At 40.9% G+C, this 27,041-nt stretch overlaps 1 protein-coding gene across 30 annotated transcripts in view; it reads left to right on the top strand.

Annotated features, from left to right (window-relative positions):
- The window catches only part of NRXN3 (neurexin 3), a 1,092,565-nt gene that overhangs the window by 489,760 nt on the left and 575,764 nt on the right, over positions 1 to 27,041 (top strand). For all 30 annotated transcript variants that reach the window (XM_064150720.1, XM_064150904.1, XM_064150893.1 and 27 more), the window contains 4 exons: positions 6,903 to 7,022; positions 16,765 to 17,146; positions 18,292 to 18,482; positions 18,990 to 19,163. In XM_064150720.1, coding sequence (XP_064006790.1) covers positions 6,903 to 7,022; positions 16,765 to 17,146; positions 18,292 to 18,482; positions 18,990 to 19,163 — 867 coding nt within the window. The remainder of the gene's footprint in view (positions 1 to 6,902; positions 7,023 to 16,764; positions 17,147 to 18,291; positions 18,483 to 18,989; positions 19,164 to 27,041) is intronic.

Here is a 27,041-nt window from a genome sequence, read left to right on the forward strand (position 1 = left end):
AGGACTGTGCAATGTGCCCTAAAGAAATCTCTTTATTTGTTTGCTTGTTTGTTTGGTCATTCATCTAGTTGTTTCTTTAATGCAATATTTGGTACTGGAGCTCCAAAGATCTGGATTTTTTTCTCCAACTCTGTTCAGCTGTCAAATATGTCTTTGGGAAGAGGAGTTCTGTGCTTCGACATAATTTTCTGTTTTGAAAGAGGACAAAGATGTTAATGTTGTTATAAAGTGGTCTCTGATCCATGCATGTTTCTTGAGCCAGACTAATTTCTTGGGTGGCAAAGAGCATCCATTTGATGAATATACCTGAAATGAACAGGTTATTTGCTAGTAAGGGGGTGAATGTGGGTTGAAGTTCTAGAGTTATTGTATTTGTCACTGAGGTTTAGTCATCTTCAAAGCAAACTGGATCAGCAGCTGAAGCTCCGGAAAGCAGCACTTTGAGTACGGTAATGTCTTTGTATTTATATAAAACTGTTTGAGCAGCAGCTTTAGCCAACGTGGCTGCTTCCCTCTGGTGGCCACTCTTTGCAGTCCCTGAAGTAGAATTTACACTAATTGCCTTGCTGCCTAGCTTACACTAGTAGTACTCTTGGGCTTTGATTTCCGAAATTCCAGTGTGTACAAATATTTCCTTAGGCAAATTATAGATGAGCTGCAGTATAGCAGCTTCTAAGTTCTTCATACCTACACTGAAGCTTTTGTTGCCCTGATTTGTTACGGGCAGGAATACAGGGCCTTCTGGCCAATGTGAAGTGTTTCAGATGTGACAGCCCTGTGTGAAAGCAAGGGCAGAGCCAGTTAGACTGAAATAACTTTGAAGTTAATTTAATTAAACTGCTGTCAATATTAATTTTAAAGGCATGAATACATGATTTGGTTTTTTTTTTTTTTATGCTTCCATAAGATTTTTTTACCTCCCCACTGGCTGTATATATAAAATAAAATCCCTTTGCTTAAAAGTATAAACAGTTCCCTCAGTGAAAATAGGGAAACATCCATTATCATTAGAAATTAGCAACATATCGAATAGGTAATAAAAAGCTTCATTTTAAGTGTTGAAAACTCTGTGTAGCTTGAACTTGAAACATTTTGAATGTTTTCAAAGTCAGAATATTTCTTTAGAAGAACTGTAACATCCTTTCACTGAAGTGATAATCTAATGAAAGAATTTTAGGGAGATCAATTTTCTCTTAGCACAAATGTTGTCTTGATGTCTGTTAAGAATGATTCTGTTGTAGAGAGGTACACAGAGGTTATATAGTTTCTCAGTGTGTTAAAATTCAGCAGCAGTGGCATTGAGGCAAACCAGGCCCTTGATGGAAAAACCTGAAGGCAAGTGCATTTTGTACCAGTTGTACCTGTACTGAATAAATAATCAAATCTTATCTTTTTTCTCTTAATCACAAACTGTATTCACAACAAGCAAATGACCCACAACTGTTGCCCAGGGTGTCTGTAAATGAAAGCAGCAGTCATTCAATATGGTACTGCATGTATTTATAGCAAAAGAAGAAAGGGTCAAATTGTAAATTATTTTGGGGGTGTTTTTTGTTGATTTGTGTTGTTTGTTTGGTTGGTTTTTTTCCTAAAGGTGTTCTGAAATAGATTGTATCCAAATAGTCAAACCCAAGTGTTTTTTTGGTCAAGCATTGCAAAAATCTGGCCTCCCAGTAATTCTTACCAGACCAGCTCAGATGGCTTGGAAGTAAGATGAAGCTATGTTTTACAGCCAAGCGAAATTTACAAGCATATATACAAAATATATTTACATGTATTTACAATTATATATGATTTGGAAACAATACAGAAATCCAGTCTCCCCCTGGACAAAGAAAGCTCAGAAGGGTCCAACACTGCCGCCTTCTCTTCTCCTGGACAGAAAACCAGCAAGGCTCATGTGTTACCAGTAAAAGCTTAGTGTGGAGGAGTCAGAATGGCAAAGGTACAGCGACAGAGCTAGTGCCCAAAAGCCAAGAGAGCAAAATTGTTTGTACATCAGCTTTTTATACCAATTAGCAAACCGATGAATGATACAGATTTTATCATTATTCTTCTTTTTCAACCAATGCTCTAATTTATTTAGATTTTGCACTTAACTTTCAGGAAAGTCCTGATTTCTCTCATAGGAATATTCCAATAACCCTTAAACTACCACAAGTTTACAGGGAGACTGGGATATGTCTTAGAGACAACTGTTCAGGTGGTTTTGCTGCTTTTCATTTATTTAACTGAGTGCATGGAATTGGGTTTTTTCTTTGGCTGTTGGGGGTGATTCTTCTTTGCACTTGTGAGATGAATTGATTCTGTGAGTATTTGAAGGATTTTTTTGGTGTGTGTTTTTTATTGTTGTATGAATGTAAATAATTAAACATTGCTTCTAGCTAGGCTGGTATAAATCATGCTCAACTTTATTGATTTCCCAGTGAAGACACTCAGTAAAAATATAAACATAACTTTTCTAAACCCTGCTAAGAGCATTTGTTTTGTAAGTGTATGTTTTATGTTTCGCTTAATATTGGGTAGTACACAGAGACGAACCTGTTTCCTGAGGAAGCAAAAAGGATGGTGCAGGTAAGGTCCTCAACGGAAGTACTGACTGTCTGTAGGAATGTGCAATTGCTTATGTCTAGTTGGCAGCTAACCATTTTCTCAAAAAGGAGGAATCTAAAACCTGTATATGAGCAAAACAAGTGTGAATACATGTTAATTTGACTAGGGTATCTACATAAGTGTCTGCAATGTACTGAGAGTGTGGGGTTGCCAGTTGCTTCCTAGCAGTTAACAATGCTCCTGGAGTTGGATAGTGGATCCTGAAAGGACAAAAACCTTCCCAAAACAGTGTGTCCATACTAGTGCTGCCTGAAAACACCCATCAAAATTTACACTACTGACTTAGGTTTAACCAAGATCAAAAGATACTGAAGCTTTTCAGAGCAGTTTCCAGCTTTACTTTTGAGCCATGGTCATGATTTGATATTTGTCCTACCCTTTGTTGCTGCTGGCTATTTGGAAGCTGTAAAGGTGTGTGAATAACTGGCAGCATCTTTGTCCTGAAAAGCCATTTCTTCGCCTTTCTACCACCTTGTTAAGACCTGCTTGTAGGAATAGTGGATGAGTACTGGACTTAGCATATCTGCCATACTGAATAACTGCATAGTTACTTCATGCATAAATAAATACATTGTCTGTCTATGTAATGCTCTTCAAAAGCATTGCTTGTACCACTGGAGATGAGAAGTGAATTGAGTATTGGCTTCACAATCTCTGTCACACTGTTGGGGCTACAACAAAGAATTGCACTTTCCAGTTGCACCTAGTCACTTGTCAGTAGTCTTCAAGGAATCACTAAATAAAGTCTAAATAGGGTAAATCAGCTTTTTGCGAGCTTTGAAGGAATTCATGCAGTTTGTCTCATAATTAGTTATAGTGTTTTATGAATCCATGGGCTTGTTTTTCATAGTGGATCACAAGTTCTCTGGTCATTTTCTAAAAACGAACTCAGTTAATGCCTCTTCCTACTTCCCCTACCCCCCATCCCCCACCCCCCCCAAAAAAAAAGGTGGAGGTGGGCAAGAAATGGGTTAAAGAACCTTTCCAGTCCCTCCCTGCCTTGGGATGCTGTTGGCTTTCCTGAGGAATTTTATTTTATGTAAAACAGAGACCAAAAAAATTTGTCTTGCCACTGAGCAAATCTGAGGTGGCAGCTGAGCATTTTAATTAAAAAAAAAAAAAAGGCAGATAAAAATATTTGTTATTGTTATTGAGGGTCTTCTATAAAGACATTAATGTATCACTATAGAATTATTTAATGTTGTGATTGTAATGAGGTAGAGCCTTTTCTCATCAGTCTGACAATGTCCTTTCTGGTCCTCTCCTGCTGTTCTGTAGACTTGAATGTTTGACCTCTTCTGTAATGTTGGATAAGATATGCAGTAATGGAGATAATCAGGTTTCATGAAGGTCATTTTAACCAGATAAATGGATCAGATAATGACAGCCTGCTCCAAGGGTACAAGCGCACTTTTTGATCCACCTGTGAGGACCTGTTAGGGTGATCGACCCTCTTTCTGCTTTGCCTTTCACAGAAGGGAAATTCTATGTTAACCACTGAGGGTGAATAACACCTGGTGTTTTCAGAGCTATTATTTTACCTGCACCCCTCTGACCAGTTGTTCATTATAAATGAGTGAGTTCTTGAGGGCCAGATGGAAGGTAACTTGGTGTTTCAGGATACATGAACTACTTTGTGATTCTTTATACTTTGACATGCCTATTCTTGACACTTCTATATAGTCTGTTTGGGCCAACCTGTTAATTAGCATCAGAGAACCTTTGCTATAGAGGTGGTAACTGGGAAACCCTGGGCAGATTGGATGGAGTTCTTCCTTGTTTGAAAGCATATACTACTATTTTTTATGAAAAATGTGCACACATTTTGAGGAGGTGTCAAATGATTCAAGAGTATGAGGAGGAGTTGCTGCAGGTGAATCAAGCAATATTTGCTTGGGAAGCCTGAGCTGCAGCTCAACTAATATGCAGTACAGGAGAATGCCTGAGAAGATATTTTTGCTTCTGCTAAAGCAGTGTTTGGCACTGCAGAGCACCAAACTCAACCCATGACAGCTAGCCTGACTCATTTGAGTTTGAAAATGAGGTAGTGATCAATACTGTATGATACACAGCTTATTACAAGAAAAAGAAGTGGGAAAGCTATATTTTCTACTGATTTATTTCTGAATTGGTTAAGCAACATTGAGTCAGATGGTGTCACAGTTTTGTTCTGAAACTGCAACAGTGGGCATCAAGATAGCAATGTCAAGCTAAATTCCTTTTTGCTGCCCCCTGCTCTATCAGGCCAGGATTGAAAAGTGGATAACTAGAAGGAACTTTGAGTTACTCAACCATCCTGAACACAGAGAGGTGCAATAATTTTGCTGACCATCCAGTGATATGTGCCCTGAGGTAAAATGCACTCACTCACTGATAGAAAAATAACAGCACTTTCTTGGACTTAAATCAACAGAGTCTTGCATGTCTGGTTCCACGGGATTTAAGCTTTCTAGCCATGATCTAACTGCTTTGTACAGCTGCATTTACATTTGTGGTGCAGTGTGATTTTCACACGTGTGAGGAACTGCAGAGGTTAAAAGTTTTGTCTGTTAAGAAGATAGTCTCTGTAACTCAAATAAATGACTCTGTCTTTTTAATCCAAGTATGACTCTTATTTTTAGGTCACTTGGTTTTGTCCTCTTGCTTTGTAGTAAAGTCAGCTAGCAATATGAAAGAGCATAGAATTCTTTTTTTTAATTAACAGCATGATCCTTAGAGAATAATAAACAGAATGTCCATTTTACTTTGCTCTCTTTCTGTATGATTCCCCACCTACATGTTATATCCAGTGTGAAGAAGACAGCACCTTCTTTGACATGCTTCCTCCAATTTAAATTCAGTTACAGTAATGTTGCTAATTAGGCAGTGTACACACTGTGGGCTGTGCAAAGTTTTCCTACCCCATCCTTCAGTTCTGCCTCACTGTGGAGCATGCAACTCAATCCGTATTGTGACACAGATCAGAGTAGGTGCATCCTCTTGTGCAGAGTTTTGCTTGAAGACAAGTGCAACATTTTGGTGTGTTCTACAACCAGTTCATTGAAGACTGGTGAAAATAGATGTTCTTCATGTGCTGTCTGAATAAAAAGATTTATTTGCTTGTATTGAATAAACAGATAAATAATCTGCAAATCTGACAGTAGTTTTTACCAGTGCAGTAAGGTGAACTGTGGCAGTACCTCATACTATCCTTTCTCTTTTAATATGGTCAATGTGTCTTGCTTTTTGGGGGTGGTTCCCCTTTTGCTAGTTAGAGCAGTGGTCCCATATCTGATTTGCCACAATTTGCCTAATTCTGCATTTCTCTTATGTACCTGTGTGAGCAAACCTTCTAGTACTGCATTGAAATGAGCATAGATTTAGCACACACTGTTACTCAACTTCACTTACCATTTGACATGACTGAGATGTTCCAGTACTGTAATCTAAACAATTAATATTTTAAATAATTGCCAGTCAATTGTGATGGGTGAGCAGCAAAATAGGACACACAAATGCTGGTTACCCAGGAGCATTGTTTGAAAGGGCAACTGTGGTTTTACCTTTGGAGGAGCAAGAGCTTCTCTTTCACTTTTGACCTGTAATTCAATGGGGGGCAAAGCAAGCACCTTATAACCAGGCTGCATTGCCAAACAACTCTGAGAACAATCAGCCAGGTTAGTGAGTGGTTGTCTTTTCATGGAGTTCAGTTTTGAGGGGGTTAATTATTTATTTTTCTGGGGGTAGAGTTTTAGGTTTTGTGGTGTCGTCGTTGGTGGGGTTTTTTTGGTTGGTTCGTTTTGGGGGATGTGTTTTTCTGGAGTGTATTTTTGTTTGTTTGAGACTGCAAGACTGAAACCAGCCTGGTGTCCAGTATCTGAGTGTTGAGATACTAGTGTGATTAATATTTACCAAAAAATCCCTAGCATATTTGGGCTTGGATTCTTAGGAGAGACAAATTCTGCTGTAATCACTCCACTCTGGCGACCTTTCTGTCACCAGCTTGTTTTTCTACTACTGCATTGCTTTGGTCAAGATTTGGAAAATAATGTTTTAGCACAAGAGAGATTCCCACCCCTGTTTTAAATGGATGTGACCTCTGGGGTCTGCGGAGGAGAACACTTAACTGAGTGGATGAGTTTATGAGCCTGGATTTCTTCTGAGCTACTGTGGGTTGCTTACAGGTCATAATACACCTACACAATCTACTAGTCTATCACACCAGGTTGATTTTGGTGACTTTCCATGTTGAGAAATACTAAGCTAACTTGGAGTCTGACTTTAACTGTTATACTTATCACCATCTGCAGGCAAGGGACCTGAAACTCTTTATGCTGGGCAGAAACTCAATGACAATGAGTGGCACACTGTCCGGGTAGTTCGACGAGGAAAGAGTCTGAAGCTGATGGTGGATGATGATGTTGCTGAGGGTAAGTGTGATGTTTGAGTAGCTTTTGTCATTATCTTTGTGCCATTGTTCTGTCTCTTCTTTGCCATTATGTTGACTTACCCTGGTCTTGTATGGTTGGACTTTTTTTCCTTCCTATTACTTCTTCTATATTTCATGTTACTATGTTGTAAACTAATGTTGAGAACAACTGTTTTTAGCCAGCACCAGAAACTTGTGTGGCACCCTAATATGAACTGTTGGATTAGGGAACAGATAAACTAGCACATCCCCAGGAATGAAGAGGTGCTAAACAGCACTCTTTTTTGTGGCAGACTCTCTTGAATATACGTCACTCCTGAGCTGCAAATGTGGCAGTTCCCAATGCTGTGGAATCAAAACCAAGGTTCTCTAAATCTTTCCTATGCACCAGCCTTTCATTGATGGTAGATGTGTTTGAGAGATGTCTTAGATAATGTAGATTTCTGTCTGATTTTTTTCCCCTATTTCAAGTTTCTATGCTCATAGCTGAGAGCCATCCAGAAGAAAAAACAAATACAGCATTTTGTTTCCAATGTCATTTTAGAGATTAGGGAGGACCCAAAGTCACCAGAGTATATCATAACATAAGGTATAGAGTGTGACAGTCCATTTTTTTATTGTTGTTGTTTTGATTGGTTGTTTTGGGTTTCTTCATTTGTTTGATTTGGGGTTTTGTTTTGTTTTTTCTTTCACTTTCCTGCATTTTCCTAACAACTTTTTGAGCTCTTGGTTTTTTTCTGTAGAGAAATGTAGTTGAAAGGGGGAAGAAAAGATCAATCGCTCAGGAAAGTTGACGTCTCCCAAGTTAGGAGATTTTCATTTGAGTGAATAAAGTACTTTAGACTGACCATATTTTCATTACACACATTTAGGGGTGGTACTTTCCTGGTTCATTTCCTCACAGCTGCAAGCCCCAGAATTAATTTTTTTTCTCGTTTCCTAAAATTCTCAACTCATACTGTAGGGATATTTTTTCCTAAGGATAATACCACTAGTCTGAAGGCTGACAATAGAGTATGAAATTACAGTAGACTTAGGTTGGACATTAGGAGGAAATTCTTTACTATGAGAATAGTGGAACACTGGAACAGGTTGCCCAGGGAGGTAGAGATCCCATCCCTGGAGGTAGTTAAGGTCAGGGTCAACAAGGCTCTGGGCAACCTGATCTAGTGGAGGATGTCCCTGCTCACTGCAGGGGGACTGGACTAGATGAACTTTGGAGGTTCCTTCCAACCCAAACCATTCTACAATACTATGCAACACTGGATAAGGATATGTTCACTTAGTTGTGAGCCGTGCTGTTTCACACATGGTCACGTCTTTTCAGAGTACCTTCTTCTCAGAAGGCAATTAGAAGTAACAGCTTCTGTGAGCAATGCCAGAGTACTGTTATCCTACCTCTACAAAAAGTTCTTTTCAACTGTGTGGATACAATTAACTTCAAGTAATGTGATAATTAGATTATGTGGAAATCCATGAGTCAGGATTTTGAAATAAGTGCAAAAAGGTGGGTTTGCAGAAAAATGGCTTTACACATGTGTGTATGCATCTAAATAAATATACACTGTACTATGTAGAGTGAGAATTTTGCAAGGAAGAGTCGGAGAGAAGAACCTCTCCTCCCTGCTGGAACTGGTAGAGGCTTAGTCAACATTATCTTGGAGGAAAAAGAAATTTTGTTTAATGGTGAACTTTCCGGTGAGCATTTCATCCTGTTTACTTCCTCATCTAAGATCAATTCCTCTGGATATGCTCTTTTGTCAAGCACCATTAGGTGGCACTCTCTGCATTACTAACTTATTCCCCAGAAGCCATCTGTTTTGTTTGGTCTCTTCTTCACGAAACTGACTTTATTATTATACAATTCTACATTAAAATAGGATGTGCATATGTACATGCATATGAATTACTTAATTGAAGATGCATTATAGCTAAAACCAGCCATTACAGAAATACCCTCATGGCAAAGGCAAAAGTCAGAAAGCCCAGAGTTAAGACTGTTTTGTGCAATCTGCACCCCACTTCCTTGGGCAGATGATATAGTCTTGAGTGATGTGGTCACAATTTTATTTCCACAGGATTCTTGCTGTAGATCAAAAATCTAAATTGGGCCCCTAGTAAAAATAAACAGCCTATTTGATTGCTGCCTTCTTTTCTATTGCTTTTTTGGTACAATGCATGCCAACTAAATTTTGCTCTAAATATAGAACTGTTGTTTTTTTCCTTTTGTGTCTGTGTCTTGTGTGCTATTCATCAATATATTTATACAGAACTAAGAAGCTGTAACTGGATTTATTCCCGTGTTAGTGTTATATGAAGTGAGTAGATGTCTTTTTCCCATTTTAAAGCTTTTGAAGCAAAGCAGCCAGATTTAAAGTTGGATGTGTTTGGTAGCAGTTGGCATTTTTCAGCAGCCATTTGCATGCACGAATATTCAGCATGTCTGTAAGTTGGATCATGTAGATTATCTCAGCCCTGCTACTTGGAGGATTAGGTCTAGACAATTAATGACCACCTGTGAAAAAATTATAATGAAGTAATTGGCTTGGCTTCCTACATGACATGTAAGGGAGAGATAAAATCCAGTTTCTCTGGACAGCATTTTCCTGCTTAATCATAAAACCTTCCTCCCAGTTCCCTCCTGCCTCAGAACAGACCTCAGTGATAAATGAGAGTCAAATATAGCAATCCTATCCCTCCCTACAGCACCTTGCTGGCATCCAAATACAGCAGCGAAGGCTCGATTTTTTTTCCTGTCTGCTCCACTTGAACTGAAGAGCTCCTGATTGTTGCAGTAGTCACAATAGTCTATACAGAACACAGGGGAGGAATTGGAGGCTGACAGCTAATAAGATTAGAAAATACTGCATTTCAGTGTATGATTTCTTCAGAAAATTAGTATCTGTCCAGACTTTAGTCTTGCATTGTCATGTCCTTTCCAGCTTTTGCCTCTCTCATATTTTCCCTAGGTCTTGTAGGAAAAAAAATTAGAGAGGCAAAAGCCCATTTAGAACTTAGGCTGCCACTGCTGTTAAGAACAGCAAAAAATGTTTCTATAAGTATATTAATGGCAAAATAAGGTGCAAGGACAACCCCCACACCTTATTAGATGGAGAGGGGAATGTAGTAACAGAAGATGAGGGGAAGGCAGAGGTACTTAACATCTTCTTTGCCTCAGTCTTCTGTAGTGGGACAGGTTGTCTCCAGGATGACTGCCCTCCTGAGCTGGCAGATGGAGTCAGCGATCAGTACAGTCCCCCTGTAATCCAGAAGGAAGAAGTAAGTGACCTACTGAGCTACCTGGATCCTCACAAGTCCATGGGACCTGATGAGATTCATCCTAGGGTGCTGAGAGAGCTAGCAGATGAGCTGGCCAAGCTGCTCTCCATCATTTATCAACAGTCCTGGCTCACTGGAGAGGTCCCCAAAGGCTGGAAGCTGGCCAGTGTGATGCCCATCCACAAGAAGGGCCAGAGGGAAGAATGAGGAAATTCCAGACCTGTCAGCCTGACCTCAGTGCCAGGCAAGGTCATGGAACAGGTCGTCTTGAGTGCCATCACAAAGCACCTACAGGATGGCCAAGGAATCAGGCCCAGCCAGCACAGGTTTAGGAAGGGCAGGTCCTGCCTGACCAACCTGATCTCCTTTTATGGTCAGGTTACCTGCGTGGTGAATGTGGGGCAGGCTGTGGATGTAGTCTGCCTGGACTTCAGCAAAGCCTTTGACACCATCTGCCACAACAAGCTCCTGGCAAAGCTGGCAGCTCCTGGCTTAGACATATTCACTCTGATATGGGTCAAGAACTGTCTGGAGAGCTGGGCCCAGAGAGTGGTGGTGAATGGTGCCACATCCAGTTGGCAGCCAGTCACTAGTGGTGTGTCCCAGGGATCAGTGCTGGGTCCAGTCCTGTTCAATATCTTTATGTATGATCTGGACCAGGGGATTCAGTCCATCATCAATAAGTTTGCAGATGACACCAAGCTAGGAGCAGGTGTTGATCTGTTTGAGTTAGGAGAGCCCTGCAGAGGGACCTTGGAAGGCTGGATGAGTGGGAAGAGGACAATGGGATGAGATTGAACAAGGGCAAGTGCAGGGTTCTACACTATGGCCACAACAACCCAAAGTAGTGCTACAGGCTGGGGACAGAGTGGCTGGAGAGCAGCCAGGAAGAAAGGTACCTGGGGATGCTGGTAGATAGTAACTGAACATGAGCCAGCAGTGTGCCCAGGTGGCCAGGAGACCCCATGGCATCCTGGTCTGTATCAGGAACAGTGTGGCCAGTAGGACGAGGCTGTTCTTCCCCTCTACTCAACACTGGTCAGGCCACATCTTGAATATTGTATCCAGTTCTGGGTTTCTCAATTGAAGAGAGATACTGGAACATGTCCAGAGTAGGGCGACAAAGCTGGTGAGAGGCCTGGCACACAACCCCTATGAGGAGAGGCTGATGGAGCTGGGGTGGTTTAGTCTGCAGAAGAGAAGTCTAGGGGGTGACCTCATTGCTGTCTACAACTACCTGAAGGGACATTGTAGCCAGGTGGGAGTTGGTCTCTTCTCCCAGGCAACCAGCAACAGAACAAGGGGACACAGTCTCAAGTTGTGCTGGGAGAGGTCTGGGCTGGATGTTAGGAGGAAGTTCTTCCCAGAGAGAGTGATTGGCATTGGAATGGGCTGCCCAGGGAGGTGGTGGAGGCACCGTCCCTGGAGATGTTCAAGAAAAGACTGGATGAGGCACTGAGTGCCATGGTCTAGTTGGCTGGCTAGGGCTGGGGGATAGGTTGGACTGGATGATGTTGGAGGTCTCTTTCAACCTGGTTGATTCTATGATTATCACTGAATTACTTCTTTCTGCTCTAGAACTGCTACCACTGTCCTATTTCTCTTAAGCCCATTCCAGATTTCCCATTTTTCACCTTTTCTAAAATTTTAGGGTAGCTTTTCCATCCTCCTCCACTCCACTTCTAATGTGCCCTTTATTTGGATTCCCTGTCCCAGTGTAGTCTCAATTTCATAGGCCTAGCATTTCTTTCCTACTCTGTCAATAACTTCCTTTCATTTAAGGAAGAGGGGGTTTCTTTCTCTGGTTCCTCAACATTTCTAGATTTTATTTTTCTAATCTCTTGAAGTAAAAAAGTGGAGTTGGTTTAGCAAAAAAAAAAAGAGGCATGTTGAGGGTTTGGGTTTTTTACATTATTTTGATGAAAATACAATTCTTCCGGTTTGGAAAAATCAGAAAGTGAAATTATCTGCCTAGACAATCTTGCCCATGTACCCTTTTGGTTTCTGTGAATTGGTACTTTCCAAGCTAAAATGTTATCACAGTATCACCAAGGTTGGAAGAGACCTCATAGATCATCAAGTCCAACCCTTTACTACAGAGCTCAAGGCTAGACCATGGCACCAAGTGCCACGTCCAATCCTGCCTTGAACAGCTCCAGGGACGGCGACTCCACCACCTCCCCGGGTAGCCCATTCCAGTGTCCAATGACTCTCTCAGTGAAGAACTTTCTCCTCACCTCAAGCCTAAATCTCCCCTGGCGCAGCCTGAGGCTGTGTCCTCTCGTTCTGGTGCTGGCCACCTGAGAGAAGAGAGCAACCTCCTCCTGGCTACAACCTCCCCTCAGGTAGTTGTAGACAGCAATAAGGTCACCCCTGAGCCTCCTCCAGGCTAAACAATCCCAGCTCCCTCAGCCTCTCCTCATAGGGCTTGTGCTTGAGGCCTCTCACCATTATTCCTGGTAAAGATCTGTTTCAGGATTTAGAAGCATTTGTATTGGTACTGAGACTTGACTTTCTGAACAGTCAAAAATATGTGACTCTTTTCAGCTGCTTGTGAGTTTGTCCAGCTGTATCTGGAGAAGTTAAATCTAGATCCACTGCTGAAATTTAGAATAAGTGGAAAAAATATTTTTGTGTAATAGTTTTTCTTCATATTTGGAAGAGATACTTGAATATTTTTTATAGTAACAATTGTGCTTGTTTGTTGTCTTAGCAAAAAATTCTGATCCTATCTAGTTGATTGGATAGGGCTGGGTGATAGGTTGGACTGGATGATCTTGGAGGTCTCTTCCAACCTGGTTGATTCTATGATTCTATGTGGCTTTCTTAAGGGAACCTAGGACCCCTCAAACTACCACACCTAGGCAAATTAAAAGAGGAGTTTGTCTTGGTCTCAGGTATGGCAATTGATGTGACATCCCAGTGACTCAGAAATACCTCTGACAATCGCTAGTCAAGACTTGTGTGTAGGTGCTAACTGACCAGCAAATGCAATCCAGCAGGGTAACAGTCCTACATTTGGTCTGTCTGTAGCACCCTGGAAAAATTCCTTCAGCTGTCCATTTTTCACAAAACTCGTATGAATTTGAATATTTTCGACCCTTCTGTTCTTTTAAATCTGCCTGAATTTGGCCAGTGTGTCAAAATGTTGTTAGAGGCAAGAGCACCAATAGGTACTGTGACTGTTTCCTTTGGAAAACCTACTAAAATGAAGGGCTTTTTACCTGTGCAGTAATTAGATTAGCAGTGTACTAGAAGGTCCTTTTCCACAGGAGCTTTGCTTCCCTGCTTACATTACATGAGGCAAAGAAGGTGACATAGATGTTTGTAATAACAGAGGTGCTTGCTTTTAAAAACCTCTAGTGAATGAGACATAGCATGCTAAAAGACAGGAGAGAGATCTCTCTCTCTGAGTCATGTGAGTACAGCCCAGAGGAATTGACATCTCCACCTTAAAGTTCCTAAAGGAAGCTGGATAACTTACTTGAAGTCAGATCTTTCAAAGCCAATCACTAATTGTACCTGTCCTCGTGGGATGTATTAATTTATGATTGTGCATTTTATTTCTGAAAATGTTGACTCTTGAAATCAGAGAATGCTCTTGAGTTAGAATCACAGAATCAGCCAGGCTGGAAGAGACCTCCAAGATCATCCAGTCCAACCTATCCCCCAGCCCTAGCCAATCAACTAGACCATGGCACTAAGTGCCTCATCCAGGCTTTTCCTGAACACCTCCGGGGATGGCAACTCCACCACCTCCCTGGGCAGCCCATTCCAATGTCAATCACACTCTCTGCCAGCAACTTCCTCCTAACATCCAGCCTATACTTCCCCCGGCACAACTTGAGACTGTGTCCCCTTGTTCTATTGCTGGTTGCCTGGGAGAAGAGGCCACCCCCCCCACCTGGCTACAATGTCCCTTCAGGTAGACAGCAATGAGGTCACCCCTGAGCCTCCTCTTCTGCAGGCTAAACACTCCCAGCTCCCTCAGCCTCTCCTCATAGGGTTTGTGTTCCAGGCCTTTCACCTGCTTCGTTGCCCTTCTGTGGGCATGTTCCAGCACCTCAACATCTCTCTTGAATTGAGGGGCCCAGAACTGGACACAGTACTCAAGGTGTGGCCTGACACATATTCCACTAAATTAGATGCCAGGTATTTCTATGACATATATTGATGTTTCTGTTCCTCAGCTTTGTGCATATAAAACGGAAAGTAACATTCCTTAATCCTGCAAGAGCAGTAGAAGGTGAAGTGAATATTTGAGGATAATTTGTGCCTTGTGCTGCTGAACTTGAAGATTGGCAGGGACCAGGCACTCAGCCAGCTCGTGGCTTGAGACCAGGATACAGAAATTGCTTAGCAGTTACTGTAATGGACAAAACAGACTAGGTTTGAGGAATATGAATGCATTGCTGATTAAAAGTATATGTAGATAGTGAAACAAAGACAAAAGGTAAAACAAGTCTCCCTCATCCCCTCCTCTTCTCAGGTTTGCTCCTTTGTTCCTAACTCTTCTATTTCTCTCTAGCCCAGAGGTGGAGGTGAATGAGCAACCATGGCTGTGATCAGTCTGTAACAGCCACTCTCTGCTGCTTCCTCCTCACACTTCTGCTCCAGTGTGGGTCCTTGCCATAGGAGGCAGTCCTTTGTGAAATGCACCAGCGTAGGTCCTCCCACAGGCTGTCAGGGAAATCTGATGTGGGACGCATTATGGGTGTCTGCTCCACTGTGATCTTCTCCAAGGCCTGCTGGAGAATTCCCATTCTGGTGCCTGGAGTGCCTTCTCCCCCTCTCATTTTCTGACCTTGCTTTTTGCAGGGTTTAAGGATTTTGGTTGTGCATTTTTATCTGTTTGTTTGGTTATTGTTGTTTTCTCCATTTGTTCCTCACAAGCAGCATTTTTCCTTTTTCTTAAACACGTATTCCCTCAGGTGCCATCATCATGACTGTGGAGCCCAGTCATGCCCTGCAGTGGGTCTGTTTGAGCTGGTTGGAACTAATTGTGTCCAGCATGGGACAGCCCCAGCCATGCTTAACAGAGACTGCCCTATAGAGATTCAGATAGAGATTCAGCAGCCAGAACCTCATCACAGACATCTGAGTGTTCCTTAACACTGAAAACATTTCTGAAGACCAAGACTGGATTTGATTTCACAGAATAGCACTGCTTTTGAAATGAACAGGTTACTAAAAAAAATCACATTACCTATAGCAGTTTCTGGATGTTTAAAGGGACAGAGCATTCAGATTAATTTGACAAAACTCTGAAAGATGGCACTTAACAAATATTACATGGATTCTGTGAGCAGTTTTCAGTTAATGGAAGCATTTGTGAACATTTTCCATAAAAGCAAAAACAACCTCAGGTTTTCAAAATGTCAGGTTTTAAAGTTTGTCCTGGCCTGGTCTCTGTCTAAATCCATAAAACTTGTAGCCAAAGCAGGAACTAAATAATCTATAAAACCAGTAGCCAAAGCAAGAACTAGATGTAAACTCAATGCAGCACTACAGAAAATTTAATGAGAGGAAAAAATGATTACATACATGTCTTTTCAGTAATGGTTGTACATTGAATGGGGCCAAATTTTGACTAACTAATTAATTTAATATTATTCTTATATCCCAAGTGCCTCAAGGCCTGTGTAGAAAGGCTACTTGCTCGTGTGACCAAGTAGTTAAAACTGTCTTAATGAAGATCTACAGAGAACTAAAACAGGATTATTTGCAGTGTTTTTTGTTTTGATGATGCCGAACTTGTCCTTGTACTCAAACTTACCATTTAGCATATTGTATTTCATCTGTCTATGTGGAATCTGTTTCTGTACTGATGCCTACTACACTTAACAGAAGCAATGAAATACACTTCAAGAATAGTCTGATGCATTTACTATGCTGAATAGTTAAAATTTCTCAATGTGACAAACACTGCAAGTGATAGGTTGCTGATTTAAATATATGGAGGGCTTTTGTTGCATTTTTGTATGTTTTGCTCCTGCTGTGATCTTAAGAGAAATAACTTCAGGCATCAGGAGAAAATAACAGAATAAGTTTTATCTGGCTATTCTCACTTCTTGTTCTGCTCTTTGTATGAACCTACATTAGGTTTATATGGGAAGTGATGCTTGCAGGAGTTGCTTGAGTTGTTTGGCAGGTGGACTGTTGGATCAAATAGATCACTCTAGACTTTAAAGGAGAGACCTAATCTTCTTTGTAGAGGAAAATACAGAGCTTGCTGCCCTTGGCTTTGTAGTTCTGTTATCTCTTTTCTGCCAGGTTTTGAAAACTGCTAGACTCCTGCTTCTCCACTGAAATTCTGCATTTTTTTCTCACACAAGTAGTTGAACAGTGATCAGATAGATTGTTAGTAGTGATTTTGGCCTGGAAACTGACAGGTGAAGAGCTCCATGTGAGCTGTTACTGTTACCTAGGCTTTCTGCATATTCCTCCTTGTTTCTGTTTTTCAGGCACAATGGTTGGTGATCACACCCGCTTGGAGTTCCACAACATTGAGACAGGGATCATGACGGAGAAACGATACATCTCTGTCATCCCCTCCAGCTTCATTGGCCATCTCCAGAGCCTCATGTTCAATGGGATGCTCTACATTGATCTGTGCAAGAATGGTGACATTGACTACTGCGAGCTGAAGGCACGCTTCGGTCTCCGCAACATTATAGCTGACCCTGTCACATTCAAGACCAAGAGCAGCTACCTGACCTTAGCCACCCTGCAGGCTTACACTTCCATGCACCTCTTCTTTCAGTTCAAGACCACTTCAGCTGATGGTTTCATTCTTTTTAACACTGGTGATGGAAATGATTTCATTGCGGTTGAACTAGTCAAGGGGTAAGTAACTCTGCTATACTCTACCAGTTTATTTATAGATCACCTTACTTATTTATAAGTTTAAAATGCTTGCATAAAGAGAAATTAATCTCATGTTTTCTGTTTACTGAGGTATATGACAAAGCACTTAGACTTAACACTGAACTTTGGGATCGATCCCCCATGTGTCTGAAGGAGAGACAACTTTGCGTTGTGAAACATTAAAGATTTAAGTCCTTTTGCTTTAGTCTAATGTTTTGTCCTGTTAACCTTGTAGTTTATTAAAAAAATACTTTGCTGAACAAATTTTGATCTCTTATGCTCATCATCACAGTTATATGTATTTACTAGTCCTGTTTATTTCACTACAACTTTATGTCCTCGATCGGTTTAATTTTTAACTTTGCACACATTTCTGTAAGTGTGAAACTGGGTAGTAAAAAAATCCCAATGATCATGAGGTCTTGGTTCTCTCCTGAGATTTGAATTTTGTTGTTGTTGTTTGATTTTTGTTGGTTTAATTTTTTTTTTAAATTTTTTGCCCCCTCCTTTTTAAGTGGAATATCTCTCTCCTATCCTCAGATGGATTTCTGTTTGAACTATATAAGTAATTCAGAGTACCACTCCCATTAATTCAGTTTTTGTTAGGGTCTTTATTTTTTATGAAAAGCTTTGTTAATTGTTTTCCAGATGTTTGAACAAGCCTCGAATCTTATGTGTGTTTTAATACAATATTTGGAGTGGGTTGCCCAATTAACTGCTTGAGGAAGTTATTCAAAACTCAGAATGAATCTAGGGAATATATGCCCCAAATAAGCATTTTTAGTATTGCTCTCCTGTACATTTATTGATATTACCAGATTTAAAAATAATTAGATGCATAGCCTGTCTGTGAGAAGTTGGTGAAAAAGTGGAATGTTTTGTGGTTGTAACCCCATTATTCCAAATGTCATCATCTCAAAATACTAATCTTATGCTCTCTTGGTAGAAATGAAACAACTACATTTTCTTTCAAATCAGTGACTGATGTATTTCACTTAATAGAGTTTTTAAACCCAAAGATATTTCTCTTTATGACTTTGCTAAGTTAATTTATCAATTCTGGTTATAGTCCAGTAGCACTGGAGTTCTTCCAAACTTCTAACTAGTTCTTGCAATGTTTACAGGTACATACACTATGTTTTTGACCTTGGAAATGGACCTAATGTTATCAAAGGCAACAGTGATCGTCCTCTTAATGACAATCAGTGGCACAACGTTGTCATTACCAGAGATAACAGTAACACACACAGCCTAAAGGTGGACACTAAGGTGGTTACTCAGGTTATCAATGGTGCCAAAAATCTGGATCTTAAAGGTAAATTATACAAGACTGACAGTTCCCCCTTTATTCTTGTGGGACTCAACCAGTGAACAAGAGAGCTTGCAGAAACTATACATTACAGAACACCGAATCTGAAATTTGCTCATTTTTTTGCTTTCAGTTTAGTTTTTCCTTCATGCTCTGGCAGCTTCCCATAGCAGAACAGTTTGTCATATTTTGTTTCTTTCAGAAACTGATGGCCATCCTACCATTTTTGCTAGTCAGGATGCAGTTTCAACTGGGGTTTTTGTTATGCTGTGGGGTTTGGGTTGGTTTGTTTGTTTTTTTTAATTGGGTTTTGAGATTTTTTTGTGGTTCTTTATACAGGTGTGTTTTGGCTCAGTAGTTGTGCAGTGTTTATTCTAGTTTTAACTTTTTCTGAGCAGCTGTTCAACTTCCTGTATTCATGCTTAGGGTGAGAGAGGGAGGAGGGAGAAGAAATGCCACTCTAGAGGTTTTGTAACTTTCTACTTCTTTTATGTTCACACTTTTCTCCTCTAGGTGATCTCTACATTGCTGGCCTTGCTCAAGGCATGTATAGCAGCCTCCCAAAGCTAGTGGCTTCTCGAGACGGATTTCAAGGCTGTCTGGCATCTGTGGACTTGAATGGGCGTCTGCCTGATCTAATCAATGATGCTTTGCACCGCAGTGGACAGATTGAGCGTGGATGCGAAGGTATAATTGGTTTCAGAGAAGTTTCCCTCTCAGGCACTCCTGTCTTCGTTGCTGCTGCTTATCCATTTATTTGTCCACTTTACAGTTAATTTCATTAATTTATTTTCATTGTGGCATCCTTCACCACATTTACATGTTCCATCTGCAACTGCGCATAGCTTGTGCAAGAGGCTCGGAGCTGTTTTCTTACATACTGCTTCCCCTGTGAGTAGTGGAAAGGGTGGTACTGGTATGGACTACTATTTTCTAGCACTTGTCTGAGTGGTTTATTAACATTACAAGGCTCTTCAAAAATGTTTTGAAAGAGGTTCTGAGCCTTTGATTCAATTGTTCTTCAGAGCTTGGTAGCACACTTTTTTGGGATTTACGGAATGAAGTATTTTGAAACCCAAGTAGAGGCAGGGGCAATGGAAGGTAGAATGAACTGAAGCATGAAGACTAGACTAAAGCAGGAGTTCCCTTTTGAAGAAGTGGGCCTCTACTGAAAACAATGGGGCCATTCTTTCTACTGCATGAAAACCCTTTCTCTTCTGTAATATTTTTTTCCAGATTGTTATGAAACAAATCTGAGGAGCGACTTTTAGAAGCATGTTTCTGCTAAGCACTCATTAATTAAATGACATCAGGAGCACTGATTCAGTAACATGCTGTAATGGAGGGTATTAATTAATGTGAGATGGTGTTGTTTTCCAAAAATTAATATTGCTTATAATTTTTATATTCAAAACTCTTGCTACCTACTCAGTAATTTTTAACAATAATTATTAGGTTCTTTGCAATGATCGTGAAAGGAATTATACAAAGGAATAACTGGATCTAGAACAAGTTAGTAGTAATACAACATTAAACTCAATTGAACTGGGAGAGAAGTTCTTGCAGTCAATATACCACTTGCCCACTAGGTGGACTCAAGAGGTTCCTTTCTATTTAAGACAGATGCTTAGGATTGAATTAGATTCAATTACAGAGTTTGCTAAAGAGGATTTGAGTATTTACTTACAAAAATATAATTTCCCAACTCACAGGGCTAACTGCAGCTTCCAGACAGCACCCAAATGCCTGTAGGGGGTTCTATCGATGTCTTGTCAACCGTTGAGGCTTCTGATCTTCCCAGGCTCTTAGCCGGGGTGCTGGGAGAGAAGCAGGCAATCTCTGACCTGATCCTGGTTCATCTTGGCTCCAGACTCAGCAGGAAGGCTTGCAGAGGGGCAGGCAGGATGTCTTGCAGATGTGCAGTCTTGTCAGGAGACTTGGATGTGTCACACTGGCTAAGCAAGTGTATCGCATGGAGGCATTTGTGCCTGTTACTGGTAAGCTTGAAGCAGTTTTCAGGCAGACAAACCAAATTATCAGGGTTTGTTATTTTGTGGCAGAGCTAGTTTATAGTTTAGCATAGCGTGGCAGGATGCAGTGAGGCAGTAGCACTGCCAGAAGCAGAAAGCACGATGAGGCAGAAACAATGGTGGCAGCAGTAAGCACTTTGTCTTCTACCTGCCCATCTATTTTACCAGTGTAGGCCGAGTGTAATGGGCCTTTGGACGCAGATTAGCCAATCGGAATGGCAGTTAGCCAAGCTTAAACATGTTAGGTGAACTCAGGGCTTGCTTTTACCTTTTAGGGCAGAACGCAAACAAGTGTATGAGTATCCTGTAAGCAAGTTTGGACAGACATGGTGGCACCCTTTTGTCTTCCTTTCCCACGGTTGCTTCTCCCAACAACAGAAGGAGGCGAGAGCAGAAAAACATGTCTGGGCAACCCAGGACATGTTCAGGCCTATTATGGCCAACCACAACACATGCATATGGCATCATTTCCAAAGCATCTGGAATACTTGTCAAAAAATTACCCTTTGGCTTTCTGGGTTAAATGATAATTACATGTATGTCTAGCTTCATGGAATACCAGTCTGTTATGCTGGGTACCAGTCACTAGAGGATGATAGTTCTACCAGTAAAGTGGTCTGGTATGCATATGTGACAAGAAGATGTATTTCCAAAATGATTCTTCAAGACAGAACTTCACAAAGTTAAGTTCTCATGGATAATGTTTCCCTACCATGTTAGATTACAGATTACATCATGCCTTGCCACTTGTTCAGACTGTCTCTTAGGTCTAAAGGTATCATCTTCATGCTCTCTTTGAGTATTTGTGAAATACCTAATTGGCAGCCAAATTAAAACTGATCTTTTCCTTGTCTTCCAATGTTCTGGGAGCTCCTGTGCCTCAGCACTCCACCCACACTCTCACACAAAGACACTGATTTGTGAGAATTTTGTGTCATGTCAGGAGTACACTCAGTGTCAACCCCAGTTTCACAGCATCAGTAAGTGCTTAACTGTTCATCTTTACGTCTTTCTACTGTATATAATGGTGCCTATTAAGCAGCTTTTTCATTCTGGAAACGAGCATAGTGTAGCGGAACTTGTGGCTCTGTCCATTTGTGGCAAAGAAGCCTTCCTTCTCTGTATTGTTGGTTCAAGGGGGGAAAAAAGCATTTTTCCAATTACCTTTGGTGCACTAAAAGCTCTTCTTTAGAACTACTGGTTACTGGTAATTCTTTGATTTAAGACTAGCTTAATTTGTTAGCTGTATATCCTGCATGGTATCTCTACTATCTCAGCTCCTTGAAAGGACCTCTCATACCCTGTTGTTCTGTGTGAGGCTCAGGAGCCATCATGATGCCTTCCCAGAAAACTGCCCCATTATTAGAGATGTGGTGTTTGCTGCTCCTGTACCAAGTGTAGTTCTTTTGGAGTCCTGCTACTGAGTTTGAATAACGTCAGTGCCACTCTCAAAGAGTGTTATGTGGTGCTTAGTGCATGTGCTACTGTGATACCGGCACAGGTGCTGCCTGGATGTGGAGACTGGTTCACTCTTAAGAATGTGAATTTGAGTTCTAAAACCCTTCAAACAAGGTTCTAAGCTTTAGGTAGACCTAAAAGCTGGGAGGGAAAGTCAATGATGGCTCTTATTCTGCCTTAGGAAGAACTTGATCTTAGAAAGCAGTGCTCATGCTGTCATCCTGAGTAGCCTCCACTCAGTACTGAGGGAACTGATGAAGAGGAAACCATTCTCTTTGCCCCGGGGAATTAGGTCACTAGAAACCTGTTTTCATTTGTTTTTTTTGAATCATAGCAGTTGCAAGGCTTCATCTTCATATTGACTGCTGCTTGCTGGTGTCTGTTCTTACTACTGCCACTGGAAGTCACACCTGTCTCTTTTTTCTCTAAGGAAAGAAAAACTCCAAACATATTTCATCCTTATTTAAGTGTCTCTTTTTTCCATCTGAAGTGATCCTGAGTGTAGCCTTAACAACACTGTTAAGGTGTGAATTTCCTTGCTTAATTTTTAAATGTGTTTGTAATAAACAGCTGCAGGCTTTTTGATTGAATAGTTGTGCTGTGTGTTGTTTTACGAAGCATGTTCCTGTTTCATCATGAAAGGCAGTGGGACTGCATATGTGATGAAAACATGCATGCTTAAAGAACTGTCATTTTGCCCTCACATATGAATCTTGCCTTCCAAATGTGGTGTGAGAGAGATTTCTGCTAATGCTTGTCTCTTGCTGCAGCTTTGCTTTCAGAAGCAGAGAAGATTACAGGGTGGCAGCTGTTTTCTCTGAAACTGCCATTTGATCTTGAGACAGAATCAAAGGATATGTGGAGGAAGGAAGCCTGGAGAATAGTAGAATGTGAGATGTAGGTCAACAGACAGCACTGTCCCACTGAAGACAGACCAGTATTATTACAAATGGGTGACATTGTTTGCACCTGTTATCTCTATGTGTGCATTTCAGTACCCTATTCCACACCACCTATTAAGATTAATAAGTTTTAATAAGAAAGTAATATCATTTATTTTCTTGGTTCTACTGCCACCTGCTTTATTCGGTTTGATCGAGACATTGAACGTCCTTGGTCACATTGTTCCTGTTGTGTTCAAGCATAATTCAGCCTTGTTGTGCTCCAAAGCACAAACCTATCACATTATACAATTAGTTACGTTCCAGTCATGGGTGATGCAGTGCTCATATTTCAGCAGGAGCAGAAAGCTCTTTCAATATAATATATAGTTATGTGAGAGCTTTTTCTTTAGGACCTGAAGAATTCAAAAGCATTCTTGGGCCATATATAGAAGCCATTAACTGAAATGCTAGCATCTTTGAGACTGAAAGTATCTGGTGTTTAATAGTGTATTGGTATTGGTGTAGACCCCCACAACCTAAGACAAGAATTACTTTATCTCTGCCTATCAGTTTTCATAGAATCTTTTTGGTGGGAAAAGATCTTTAAGATCATCCAGTTCAACCATTCTCTAAGTCTGTCAAGTCTGACGCTAAACCATGTCCCTTACCTCCACATCTCTGCCTCTCTGAAACACATCTGAGGACAGGGATTCAGCCAGTCTGTTCCAGTCTTGGACAACCCTTTCAGTGAAGATGCTTTTTCTTAGGTCCAGCCTAATCATCTCTATTCATTTCTTCTCTCTTGCTGCATGCTGAAGGAAGATTTATTCCTGTATTTTCTTTAAATTATCGCTTGTGGGAGTTATTTAGGAATGCACAAGATAAGTAACTTTTTTCCTGCTTTTGTTAGTGAAGTATCAACTTCCTTTTGCATTATACAGCTTCCTGTGTGCTGAACAAATTCAAGATTTCAGCTTTTGAAGTGTGACACTTAAACACCAGATGGTAGCTGCCACAATGACCTGCTTTGTGTTTTGCTGTGTTCTGTAGAGCCGTAGATTTTAACAAATAATTTTGTGGGTGATTGTCTGGAAGAAGAGAACCCAAGAGTGTCTGAAATGTCAGATGAGTTTGTGGAGTTAAATCTCCACACCACATACTCTTTTTTTTCAGTGTATGGTGGTCTGGCTTATTTTTTTTGCTCTTTTGCAGTTCCTAATTTTATTTTCTTTTTGGAAACATGGTATTGAACATGGTCAGATCTATAGTGGTAGATTGTTTCCCTGGAAGCTGTTTAAAAAGCGAGGAAACTTATTGCTGTGTAAAATCTGTTCTGGGTTGATGTGATACACAAAACTGTGAGAGCAATATTTTAGGAAAATGACATTATTCCAATATATTTGTTCAATTTCCAGAGTATCTTTAACTCTCATTCTCAGCTTTCATCCACATACTATGTAACAAGAGGCACCCTCCTTCTACCAATACCTCAAAAAATGGCTTGATGAAAGGGCCTGAGACAAAAGGTAGGAAAGTGGTTGAGTTGAATGGTCCTTGTGTCAGAATTGGGCCAGGCTACCAAACACAATGAAGAGACAAAATCAATTCTATGAAAGGATTTTATGTTGGGAGCCCACTTCTACTGGAAGCTTGCAAACTAGTCTGCAAACCTACTTTGTGCCTTGCTCTTCCACCCATAAGATGATACTGTGATATTCATATATTTACAATAGGAGTATGAAATTTGTTCTGCAGAGCACATTGAGGCCATGGGTGAAAGCCAGTTCTGGGCTTCTCAATTCAAGAGATATGTTGAGATACTGGAACGTGTCCAGAGAAGGGTGATGGAGCTGGTGAGAGCCTGTCCCAGGTTGAGGCTATAGGGTTAAAAATTTTTCTGGGGACTAGAAGATTGTTATTCAATCCCATAATTCTGCTATGTCTTTGTAGACTCACAACAAGGTCAGTTTGTTCTCCTTTCCTACTTCTCCTGCCCTAAGTGTGTGGCAGGAGCCAATCTATCGGGAACATGTGAGCAGTAGGCCTCTTGGACGGTGAAGGCGTTGCGGGGGGGAGGATTGGAGCACTGGGGAATGTGGATTTGGTTTTTTGGGGGATGGGGGAAACGGCAAGGGGGTTTGCCGTGAAAATTACTTTGTAATGTCTATTGCTGTATTCTCTCTCTCTAAATATAATTCTGTATTTTCTCTCCAATTTGATTTGAGAGTTAAATCTCTGTTGGCTCTATTTAAAAACCCACGACAGAGGCCTGGAATGCAAGCCTTATAAGAAGAGGCTGAGGGAGCTGGTGTTGTTTATCCTGCAGAAGAGGAGGCTCAGGGGTGACCTCATTGCTGTGTACAACTACCTGAAAGGAGGCTGTAGCCACGTGGGGGTCGATCTCTTCTACCAGGCAACCAGCATTAGAACAAGGGGACACAGTCTTAAGTTGTGCCAGGGGAGGTACAGGCTGGATGTTAGGAGGAAATTCTTCCCAGAGAGAGTGATTGGCATTGGAATGGGCTGCCCAGGGAGGTGGTGGAGTTGCCATCCCTGGAGGTGTTCAAGAAAAGCCTGGCTGAGGCACTTAGTGCCATGGTCTAGTTGACTGGCTAGGGCTGGGTGATAGGTTGGACTGGGTGATCTTGACCTGGTTGATTCTATGATTAGAAACTGAGGAAAAGAAGCACTCTGTCATGACCTGTGTTTTGTCAGTCTCCAGTTCAATGTTTTATGGCCCGTGGTTGGAAATTTTTATGCAGCTTATGCATTTGAATAATATAGACTGTGTCAATGCCAGACATAAACAGCTTGAGAGAAAAGATGTCTGCCTCTGGTGTGTATGCAAGAGTTGGAGTATGGAAGTTGTCCAGGTGACCTTCTTTCCCTCATTTAAAGTAAACCAGTTCAAACCTCAGAACAGCCATTTCTTGGTTCCAGACTTCTAAAGTAAATTCTTTTGTTTGAGCACTTCATTCCTGAATTCATTTATTAGATGAATGGATCGGTTTATTCACAGGATCACAGGATGGTTAGGGGTTGGAAGGGACCTCCACGGATCATTAAGTCCAATCCCCCTGCCAGAGCAGGACCATAGAATCTAGCACAGGTCATGCAGGAGCACATCCAGACAGATCTTGAAAGTCTTGAGAGAAGGAGGCTCCACAACCTCTCTATCCAAAAAAGTCAAGATTGAGTGACTTGCTTCTTTTTCCTCACTGATCTTGGAAGAAGTTAAGCAGATGCCCAAATTTGTGTGGAGTTTAATAATTTTTCACTTAATATTATTTAACATTTCCTAGATTTGAGATGGTTTTTCCACTGTTAGCTTGCTGTGTGTTCTCCTGTGCTTTCCTTCATTTTGGCATCTTTATGTAGCTTATCCTAGGCACTACAGCTTTCTGAGATTCATCTGCAAATGCTCATGTTCTTCATCCCCTCTTACCGTTCCTCACCTGTTCCACTGATAACAGCTTCTCACAAAGGAGAGTGATTATTACTGAACTAGTTGACATTGTTCCAGATGTTTTGAGACTTCTGTGTCCTAATTTAATCTTCCAGATCCTAGAGTAAAATCATAATCTTGTGCTACTTTCCATGAAATAGTGTAGTTAACCTTTGGAATTCACTAGTGCATGAAAAGCATGAATAACACATACAGGCTGGAAAATAGGAGATGCAGTTTGCATACTAAGCACTATGTGGAAAAAAGAAAAGCAAATCTCATGCTTAAAATCTCACAGCAGGATGATATCAGAAAGGATTTCACCCTTTGTCTGCTCTGTAGTGAAACTTCAAATCTGGTGATTCTTCACTTTCTCTGTGGAGTCAAAGATGAGGAGAAAGTGGCTCTACTGTTCTTTATGCTTTTGTATCCCATTGTTTCAGTGCTACTGGAATTATAGAAGAAATATAAACTTTGCTTCAGTTCTACTACACAGATGACCAGGAGCAGTAGGACAGTTAGGAAAAGTTCTTGCTTGTTACACAGGAATTACTTTGTTAGAATCCATCTCAAAGAAGGTGGGTAGAGAAATGCATCCTCCTCTTCTTTCCATCCCTTCCCACTTTCCTTTGCTTTTTGTTTAAAGAACTTGGGGGATTTTATGGCTCTATGTAGTAGAGCAGTTCTATAAGTGGGAAGAAAAATTAACTAGCTCAGAAGGGAAGATAATTGCCATCTTGAGTCATTT

The sequence above is a fragment of the Pogoniulus pusillus genome, chromosome 1 (assembly GCF_015220805.1).
Source record: "Pogoniulus pusillus isolate bPogPus1 chromosome 1, bPogPus1.pri, whole genome shotgun sequence".
Lineage (NCBI taxonomy): Eukaryota > Metazoa > Chordata > Aves > Piciformes > Lybiidae > Pogoniulus > Pogoniulus pusillus.